This window comes from Branchiostoma belcheri, unplaced genomic scaffold, assembly GCF_001625305.1.
Source record: "Branchiostoma belcheri isolate BF01 breed outbred unplaced genomic scaffold, Haploidv18h27 scaffold36, whole genome shotgun sequence".
In the NCBI taxonomy this organism is placed as follows: Eukaryota; Metazoa; Chordata; class Leptocardii; order Amphioxiformes; family Branchiostomatidae; genus Branchiostoma; species Branchiostoma belcheri.
The window spans coordinates 13,466-24,514 of NW_017803976.1; the positions used below are offsets into that span (position 1 = coordinate 13,466).

Here is an 11,049-nt window from a genome sequence, read left to right on the forward strand (position 1 = left end):
TTTTCCTGTCTACTCCACAACTATAGGGTGCCTGTGAGTGAACATAAGCAAAACAATGTTGACTCAAAGTTATATTCATACAATACTTTAAAAAAAAAGATCGGGACAGTTCATCCTCATTTCGGGACAGTTGAAATTTATTTTGGGACACGACAGTGCTGGGACAATAGTAAGAAAAGTTAATTTCGAGGCCTGGATGGTTCCATGTCCATGTTATGTATTGTCTCTAAAACTTCTGAGTCAAGAAACCTAACCACATTGACAAGACCTTCATACAAGTCTTCTCGCTAACTTGTATAAAATATTTATTAAGATATACTGGCCTGTGTATATATAAACAGAGTCTAGCAGCATAGCCCTTACACCTATTTCAATAGACTTAACCCGTACCAGTACCGCAGTATGCTATAAATCAACTACCTTATCTCATGTACCATAAACTATACAGAAAGCAATAAAAATTACAACTTTGTTATGTATAGTACAACTTATGTAACTAAATGCATTGGATTTGGAAAAGCCATTTTTGTACACAAGGCTTGTGAGGAAATGCACTGTATTACCCCTGTAACTATGGTTTTTGATAATTGAAAAAAAATGTATACAGCACCAGATCAATTTTAAGGCTAGGAAAAAAAGTGTTTCCCGTTTCCTGACCGATCCTAGCCTTTTTTTGAGTGGACCCTGCAAGGGACATAAATGTTTCGAGTTCATCGACCTTTTCCAGCTCCATGATCTGACATCTTAGTGATGAAATATCGTACAATCATCAGGTTAAGTGTCCTCGTGCAAGTTTTACTTTGTTAATCAACTAATCCCAAAAAAAAGAAGAAAAGATAATCCCTACCTACCGACCCAAATTTTTCAGGACTGAAACAGGAAACACAGCAATTTTTTTCCTAGGCCTAACCTCCTTGACCAGATAGTGGGTGGGAGTAAATGAGAACTATTTGGTCTGGTCTATAGTTTATCTATTGTCTGTTGTAGTTGCATCATCACATTGTTTTCAATAGTTGTCTGGTGCAGGTGTCGTAAAACATATTGTCCATAGTTAAACACCTACAAACACCTACATACCTCTCAGAAACCGCGGACATGTCTTCAACTCCTGTGTCAGAAGCGTCTTACTCTACGCTTCTGAGACATGGGCTGTGACAGCAGAAGACATGAAGAGACTGGCACGGAGCGACAGGGCCATGGTAAGATGGATGTGCTCCAGGAAACTGGCAGACTGCCAGTCAACTGAGCAGCTATGTATGCGGCTTGGAGTCCATAACATTCAGGACACAGTTAGGTATAACAGACTTAGATGGTACGGCCACCTCCAGAGAATGGACAGGGACAAATGGCCGATTAGGTCATCCTTACACTGGATGTGGAGGGTCCAAACCCCCGTGGCCGCCCTAGAAGGAAATGGTACAACAACATACAGGAGGACCTCTACCACCTGAACTTGGATAAAATCAACCCACAGGACAGAGACAAGTGGCGTGCTGCCATCAAGCCCCAGATGTATTGTGCAAGCACGTCTAACCCTCAGAAGACGGGGATCAACAGACGATAAACCGGACAGTGAGTGAGTGAGTTGGGGAGAGTTGACTTTTATGCTCTTTGTTGTAGATTATGTAGTTACATGTATCTTTGTTTATTTCAGGTAGAGGAGAGTTGTGAGAGGTACCTGAGAAAAGTTGCCCATGCTCCAGCGCCCCCTGTCAGTTTAACCCTGTACTACGAGTCCCTGTGTGGAGGCTGTCAGAAGTTCATCAATGACCAGCTGTGGCCAACATGGAGCAAACTTTCCCCCATCATGAACCTGACTCTGGTGCCATATGGGAATGCTGCTGTATGTATTTGACATTTTCCCTTGACCAAGTAATAATCATTATTACTTTCACAACAAGACTGGCAATGAAAACATACATTGCCATGGCGACGGTGGTTGCTGTTAGGGTTATTGTTTGCATGGCACTGCCATCATTTCATGATTTTGAGGAAGACTTGGTACTTGGACTTTGGACTTTGTTTAAGTCTAGACAGATACAGTACACTCCCCCCCTGAGTGCATAGTGAATGAGCCCCGGGGTCACAGAAAGTAGGGCCATCTGGGGCAGACAGGTCTTCAGGGTCCCAGGAATGTGGGCATGGATGTGGGTCAGAGAAAGGCCAGTGGACATTCCGCATGCCTGTGGACAAAATGCCTGTACAATTCCTAGAATTCTTGCGAATTGCACACAATACTGTACCATTAGGCTCCTCCCTGAGACGTCGCCAAAAATTATTGCTTGCTCAAGGGGTATTGAGAAATACATTTTTACTGACACTAGTGACAGATGTGATATTTTCATCATCAATCCTTCAATAAATGATAAAATAAAGTAAAATCTAAATATCATAATAATACAAATTTTTTGTCTTTCTGTTTTTCAGGAGAAGAAACGTTTTGGTAAATGGGTGTACGAGTGTCAACATGGAAAACAGGAGTGTGTTGGAAACCTGATTGAGGTTAGCAAACTTTGTAGGCATTGAAAATACCAATTTCGTTTTAGTAACAAGTTTTTTCACACAGCAGTTTCTAAGATCAAATGCGTTCTTTATATGTAATGACTAGAGCTGTGTACCGGTACGCAGTACCGATACTGTACCGGTAAAATTGATTAGGTACAGGTCCAAAATACCTAATCCCTCAGTACCGGTACTGTACCTAAACAATTTCACACCAATTTTATGCCTATTTGTGACCTCAAATGTGTAAATAGCTGGTTAACAATGGGTCCCTGTGTAAGGACAGTGTGTTCATGAAAACAAAAACATATATATAGCCTATATTTTATCTGAGCATTCGCCATAAACAAAGAATAAACCTTAACTATCAAGTTTATTTATGTTTTTTTTTTTGTTATTGAAGGAGATCAGAAGAGCATATAAATTGGTCGAATTGTTCAGGTACAGGTTCAGGTCCGGACCTGTACCTAAACCTGTGTACCTGTACCTGTACCTGTACCTAAAATTTGTTTAGGTACACAGCTCTAGTAATGACCCATTTATTTTCTTTCCCAGACCTGCACCCTGTATGTTTTGAAGAACATAACTGCAGCCTTTCCCTTCATCCACTGTATCGAGTCTAGAGTAGAACATTCTGACAACCCAAAAAAGGCAGCTGAGAAGGTGAGACCAATATGATGATGTTCTCTGGTATTCAAAGTAGTGCTGTAAATATCAAAATATTTGCTGTATTTTATGTTTTTGTGGTAATTGCACCATCACAAAATTATCATACTACAAACAGTGGTGCCAGTGACCATATGATGAAAGCTACTAACATGTTGCCCCTTTTTTTGTCGCTACCACCACCAACAAAAAAAGGGCCATATATAAAAAGCAAACGATCTTCCACCATCAACCTCTGCTTGGAGAGTGACATACAGCTTTACATCAGCACATTTTAATCAGTATTTCATACTTTAGGTATCTAAAACTGCAGAAACAAGCCCAGGGTCCTTCCAGTAACCATTTTCCTTCAGAATTTTGGGTATTTTTGCTCCTTGAGGGTCAATGTACATTGGGATAGTGTGGTTTCAACTCAGTATGTAGATAAGTGACTAGAATATTCACTTTGAAAAATTGGGTTTCCAAGCCCTAAAAACTGCATTGGATACCTTTAAGTGTATGCAGAAAGTTAGAGCTGACTTCTGACCTCACCCTATGATCAGACTGGACTATAGATATGGATACTATATTGCCTAGTCTGTGCACTTTGCATATTTCAGTACTGGAATATAATTGTTATATGTATTTTTAGTAATACATGTATATGCTTTGCATGGACCCACTGTAAAGCAGTGCTATGACACTGAGAGGGGCCAACCTGGGTAAATAGAACACAAATAAACAAACAAACATTTGTTCTGCCTTCCATTTAAATGTGTGTCTTTTCTGTACACAGTGTGCCTCCATGATGCAGGTTGACTTCAGCGCTATAGAGAAGTGTGCAGAGGGTTCTCAGGGGAACGAGCTGGAACACGAGATGGCGCTGAAGACGGGAAGTCTGAACCCACCTCACACCTACGTACCATGGGTCACACTTAATGGGGTTAGTCTCGTTAACACTTATTAAATATACATGTGTTAAAAAAAGAAAGATGTAATCATGATTCTAATTTGGGGTGCACAGCTTCATCAGTGGGGGTCACTGGAAGACAGACGTAGAATGTCCAGACTGTGCATGATGTACAAAATGATTATTAAACTGGTGGATGTACCAACCACTAAGTATCTGATACCAGCCCAGAAAAGAACGAGAAACAGTCATGACTTCAAATATCAGAGTTATCAACCAAGAATTGAGGTGTTCAAAAATTCTTCAGAACTATTGTAGAGTGGAATTCGTTGCCAACAAGCACAGTAGGGGCATCATCATTAGAAAGTTTTAAACAACTCCTGCAATTAAATGTGCAAAGATTGAGTGTAACAAGTCGTTCGGTGTGATATAGCTAGCTGCCGCCGTGCCGCGTGCCTGAGAAGCTGGTGTGTTACGCCGAAGGGCGGTTATACCGGCTATACTAATACAGATACAGATACAGATCAGGTTAGTGGGTCGTAGAAAAATGATGAAATGGTTTCAAAAGAGCCACAGTCAAAGAAAGTACCAAGGAGGCTAATTCAGAAGCAACCTATAACCTTGCCTAAACTGGAATTACTGAAACATAAATTTCTTCTAGGTTGTATCACAAGGTCTAAATTTTCCTTCAACAATAATGTTTAATAATTTCAAGTCTAATACAGACCTGAATATATAGACTGAACACCTTGTTTTGAAATTGATGTTGACAAAATATCGTGTTCAATTTTTTTCTTTAAAGGTTCACACAGAAAAGATCCAGAATGAAGCAATGGATGATCTACTAAAGCTGATCTGTGACACTTACCAGGTAAACTTTGAGTAATATATTTATATGTAATTATAGATTATAGATAAATAAACCTTCTGTGAAATTTGATATTTTACATTTTTTTCCTTTGTGAAAACTGATGCTTATAGAATGCTTGGGTAGCTTTCATTCCAGGTTGGAAGTTCAAACCATGGCCAGGTCATACCAAAGACTTTTAGAAGAAAATTCAAATAATATATATATGTAGTCAGTATATTTCTCAAACAGCCCCATTGTATCCCCCATACTATATATTTAATTTGTATTTTGTTTGTATTTCTCTTGAAGGGTCCCAAGCCTGATGCCTGTCCCTCCTCCACAGCTACAGTGTGCATACGAGACTGACAGGACAACTCAATAGACTACTCCACATAATACATCTTTCATACACTTTTTTAAACTTATACTACATGATCATGAAAGTTCATCTGTGTTGGTAGTTACATGTTTAAAGTTAAAAATTTTGATCCAATACAACAAAGTCCTCTCACCTAGAGCTTTCGACCAGTCACTCTGGTCTTCCTCAGTAGACTGACCCAGTGGAGCTATTTACATCAGGGCCCGACATCGTCTAACAGATACATTTGAACAAGTGTTAACGTCACACTTCAAAGAAGCCACGTGACAAGCCTCACTGGGTCAGTCTACTGACGAAGACCAGAGTGACTGGTCGAAAGCCTTAGGTGAGAGAACTTTGTTGTGTTGGATCAACTTTAAGTTTTAACAGACTGAAAACACGTTTTAAACATCTTTTATATCAATGGGACCTGAAATTGGCATATCAGATTTTTAGTATGCAATTACATGGCGATTTATCAACAAACTCAATAAAATGTACGTTGTTTAGGTAGCAAATTTTTCGACAAAAATTGTTCCCCTTGTGCTTTTAAATTTTGTCTTTGCAACAATTATGATTTTAGTTGAACTTTGATATTAAAAGCTTTACCATAACATTTTGTATAAACATCTTTTGATAAGATTGAGATACTTTTTTAACCAAACAAATATGATGGCCTATACTTTAAATTCGTTTTTGCTTAGCTTACAGTCAAGATGGTAGATCATAAAAAGGCTGGTCTCCTTGATTTTGGCTCAGGTTAGATATTCTATACACGCACACAATATGAAACACAATGGAGCTGAAAAAGGTTTATTGCATAGTTTATGACTACCTCACTTTATTACAATTTGAAGATTCTTTGATCTTGACTAACATTGTCACTAAGACCACAACAATTTAATTCTTTGGTTAACGGATTCGCCCGCTTAATTTTTTTCTGATTTGCAAAAAAAAAAATCAGAATCAACTGCAAAAAGCTCATATTTTGCCCTGAACAGTTGAAAACAGCCCTTTTCTTCCTAGTTGTTACAGTTATTCCATCATTCAATGCAATGGTATCATTAAAAGTTCAAAATTCGTTGTTTAAATTTTGAACCAGCCTGGTGTGTTGACTTCATGGCTCCTATGTCCTATCATATCATTTTGGGCCATAATAGGATGCCTAGGCCTGTTTTTATTTTTTTTTTCGCCCTCCTGCTCCATTATTTTTCTAGAAAAACCTGTTAACCAAGAAATTAAATTGGTGCGGCCTAAGTGTATGTTTTGTGTAATATGTGCCAATGTCTGACAGGAAATTCATGAATACAAAAGTAATATTTGTTGTGGTGGTACAAATACTTTGGTTCAGGGTTCAAATCTTTGTAGAAATTAGTTTATGCCCTTGAAATTATTTGGTGAGGCTCATACATGTATGTGTTGTATCAATAAATCAGTAGAGCGAATGCTGCTGGAAAAGTTATTCTTGTCTCGCTACAAGTTTTGTCACTGTCGTACTAGTGCATTGACTGCTAAAGTCGATTTATGTTTAGGCCACACCGCCTTAATGTTATGGATGACATCCACGCGCGCATTGATTTTCACCTGTTCTGGCCTGGCTCTAGGCCTGGGATCCATGGTTATTAGCGACAATATGGAGTCCGTGGTAACTCTGGAGGATGGCACCGATGGCACCAAAGCTCCTCGACTCAAGAACTCAGTACATACGTACAGTGCCGATTAATTAATTCCACAAAAAGCCAGCATGTGCCGGCTTGTCCTATACGTCGTTATGTACTGCTGCAAAATTCACAATACCAGCTTTGTATTCCTGTGGTTTAGTAGCATTTTTATTTTTGGCCGGAATTTTTTTATTATTTCCCTACAGTGAAAGGCTCAAGAGGCTTAGACTACCGTCCCTGGGGTATAGAAGAAGAAGGGGAGATATGATTCAGGTGTTCAAGTTCCTGACTGGGCAAGAAAGGGTACAATCAGACAGCTTCTTCGAGTTAGCAAAGGGAACAACAAGAGGCCACAACTTCAAGTTGAAGGTACCATTGGCGAAGTCAAGGAGTAGACAACATGTATTCAGTGTGAGGGTCATCAAAGACTGGAATTCGCTGCCGTCGACTGTAGTATCCAGTGAAACAGTCAACCAGTTCAAAACAAGATTGGATCGACACTGGGAGCATCTGAAGTACGAAGAAAGCGTCTAAGATCAGTCCACAACAGGCAGGAAGAAGCCTTACTCGATGTGTAGTCGGTATCAAGTATCAAGGTATTATGCGGCCCGCGCGCACTACTTTGTGGGTCTTCAGAGGATGCCACCCATAAAATTAAGTCAAAGTAAAACCACTTGATACTGGAGTGTGGCTGATCTGTAATAGGAACGATTGGCTAACGGAAGGCTGTAGCTGTCCACCGCTGTCCTTGGTGCTGAAATGGATGCCCCGCCGTGTCCAGAACCGTGACTATCTAGTTCTATCCGATTCTGGATAGTTTCCGCGTGTCCAAGAATACAGATTTGCACCAGGCAGGGTGCTGGATACACGTGGACTATCCAGAACGTTAACCGTGTCTGGGCATAGGTCTAGATAAAGCAAGAGATCGAGTGAACCTATATGTAATGTCCGTTTTTCCCGTTGTTTTTTTTTAGTTGAGAAATGCGCATGAACGTACGTGGACAATTTCTATTTGAGGATCATTAATTCAACCCCCCACATGCACCGAACAGCTCTTCATTGGTCTGTGTTCAAGGACTAACTGCTAGGTACATAAATGATTGGGCCACGCAGCAGCACTCCTAGCGATTGATTGACAAAGTGCAGCGGGTAAGCACTTGCGGGTAAGCACTTGCCCCAGTTTGAAAATCTGGGGGATTATCTTCAGTGTCCAGAGAGTATCTAAGACCATATGAAGTACACTTTACCACACAGACGGGCGCAAGACGTCTTCCAGGGCAATTTTTTTCCAGAGTATTCTTCATTTCCATGCACACTCGCTGCATACGCGTCCTCTTTGAAGGTCGTGTTTCACACACAAGTTGATCATGAGCAATTTTTTTGGCATTAGGCCACACCGACTTAATTTTATGGATGACATCCTGAGAAGACCCCCAAACTAGTGCGCGCGGCGAATAAAAAAATCCGGCCAAAAATAAAAATGCTACTAAACCACAGGAATACAAAGCTAGTATTGTGAATTTGCAGCAGTTCGTACGTATACGACAAGCCGGCACATGCTGGCTTTTTGCGGTATTTACGAATCGGCACTGTACGTATATACTGAGTTGCGTGGAGCTTCGGTATCCTGGGTGCCATCCTCCAGAGTTACCACCTCCGTATTGTCGGTAACTACCATGGACTACAAGTCCTAGAGCCAGGCCAAAGCGTCGGAGGACGTGATTTTTTTTAGAACAGGCGAAATGTCATCCATAAAATTAAGGCGGTGTGGCCTTAGATTGCAAAGAAACCAAGAAATATCAAAAATATTACTACATGTCCTTGCCAAGGATTTAATATAATTGTAATATAATTTCGGCATATAACAAAAGCACCAGAGTGTACGTGCCATTCTTCATCAGTACTTTGTTATTTTTAGGATTACCGACAATGCCGTGTGGTGATTAGATAAGAGTTTGGCCTCCCACCGAGTAGACCCATGTAATCCAAGGTCAAGCCTGAAGGGCATTGTTCAAGTAGACTGTGCCGTCGTCTAGGCGATTATTGCTACCGAAATTATTTCATTCACACTCAAATTTTTAGGATAGCCAACAATCTATGATCATTTTTTTTTTCTTTTTTAAGTCAATACAGCTTCAAGCCTTGCGGGGAAAAAATCTAGATTTTTGGTGTCCACCCCTACACGATCCGTTGGTATCGCCCACCTTACACACCCCGTAGCCTTGAGGTACTTCCAAAACAACACCGTTGCCCCGGGCGACCAAATCCCAAACAATTAATATGTTTACCTTTCAGAGCGCTCGCGCATTACCCAGAAAAATCTGCAGGATTAGAGGAGAAGTTTTTGTTTGTAAATGACGTGGTTGTACGTGGGATAACGAGCGCGAGAAGGTGTCTAATTGTGTCCAGTGAAACACTCCGGAACACGGAAATCTTGTTTGTACACTTACTTAGTTTCATTAAGGACAAAAAGAAGCACAGATGTCATGTGTGAACGGGAACATTCTCCCACCGGGTGGCTTTAAGGCTTGTGAGAGATTTGGCAAAGCCAAAGATTTTAAAACCTGCACGATGTTCTCTGCGTGTTATGTTACACTGGCAAACTTTTATTCTCAAGCGCCACGACAGCTGGTTTTAAAAAAAAATCAGTCCTGGCTTACAGTTTTTACGAGTAACTGTAAGCCAGGACTGATTTTAAAAAACTGCAAAAGATGAAGAAAGTGCTTGAACTGTCTTAAGGCATCTAGTGCAGTTTTTAGTGTTTGGAAACCCAATTTTTCAAAGCCAATATTCTAGCCATCTATCTACATGTATATTGGCCCTCATGAAGCAAACATTTCCAAAATTCTGACGGAAAATAGGTACTGGAAGGGCCCTGGGCAGATTTTTAGGGTACCACCCAGAAAATAAAGGACTCGTCTTGGGGCTTGCTTCTGCAGTTTTAAATGCCCAAAGTATGAAATGCTGACTTAAATGTGCTCATGTGAAGCAGTATGCGTCAATATCACAAGATTGCCTCATTCATAATATTTCCAGTTGAAACCGCATTGGATTCATTTAAAGATTTTTTTCTGCTCGATGGAAACATTCCCACGGACATGCTTGAAAGAATTTGTAATTTCCGCACCACCGACGCACAGCGTTTTTGTGTACCAGCATATAGGATATGTTTTGGTCCAAACAGCGCATATGCCTGAGTCACTGTTCCTTACACCGAAGATACGTAGATTTGCCTGGGGTAAGGAATGCTGCGTTGTCTAGTAGTGGTGCATACCTAAACCCACATTTAGGTTCAGGTCCGGATTCAAGTCCAGAGGTTTAGGTTCAGTTCCGGACTTGTAAGTCCAGACCTAAACCCATGGCATATACAAAATTGCATGTTGGCAACCTTGCAATGTCGTCTGGGTGAAACTTTGGCCACATAACATGAAGGCCGGTACTTGACGATGCCCGATGGCAATGTTTTCGGCTTAAGTGTAGTTTACGGCCGCAAACGTGTTTTTTTCATCCCGACAAAATTACTGTACGTTGACGATATAACACAGCTGCCGATGTCGTCTTATTGCTCTCGGCCGTCTTATAACTGCGTCGGTGCTTTAGACTGCGTCGGACTTAAAATGCGTCGGGGCTTACAAATGCGTCGGGCTTACAAACGCGTCGGAGCTTACAAACGCGTCGGAGCTTACAAACGCGTCGGAGCTTACAAACGCGTCGGAGCTTACAAATGCGTCGGAGCTTACAAATCACGTCGGGCCTTGCAAATCACGTCGGAGACTGCGACGAGGATTAAGTCCTTATCTAAACCTGCGACGAGGATTAAGATCTTATCTAAACCTGCGACGAGGATTAACTTGACCGGGACCTTTTCACACCTAGTTAACACCTACCCGAGATGTGTATTCAATACACACCTCTTATCAATTTGATACTATTGATCGCATGTTAGTATGTGCAAGTGCTCGTGTGTGTGTGTAACATCTGTGTACATAATATCACCAGGGTACATAATATCACCACCTTGAGAAATAGTAGTACTATCTTAAAATTTTTAAAGAGTATTTTTTACTGCAAGGTCCTACATTTGAGGTATGTAGGAGTGCATACCAAAAGTATGTTGCAGTAA

The 11,049-nt window shown here is 40.7% G+C and overlaps 1 protein-coding gene across 1 annotated transcript in view; it reads left to right on the forward strand.

The window, feature by feature from the left end:
- LOC109476116 (gamma-interferon-inducible-lysosomal thiol reductase-like) overlaps positions 1-5,340 on the forward strand; it is a 7,647-nt gene extending 2,307 nt beyond the window's left edge. Inside the window, exons 2-7 of the mRNA XM_019777008.1 lie at positions 1,655-1,843; positions 2,428-2,502; positions 3,058-3,165; positions 3,944-4,090; positions 4,860-4,928; positions 5,217-5,340. Of these exons, the coding sequence (XP_019632567.1) occupies positions 1,655-1,843; positions 2,428-2,502; positions 3,058-3,165; positions 3,944-4,090; positions 4,860-4,928; positions 5,217-5,273 (645 nt within the window). The 3' untranslated portion in view covers positions 5,274-5,340. The remainder of the gene's footprint in view (positions 1-1,654; positions 1,844-2,427; positions 2,503-3,057; positions 3,166-3,943; positions 4,091-4,859; positions 4,929-5,216) is intronic.
- The last annotated feature ends 5,709 nt before the right edge of the window (positions 5,341-11,049 follow it).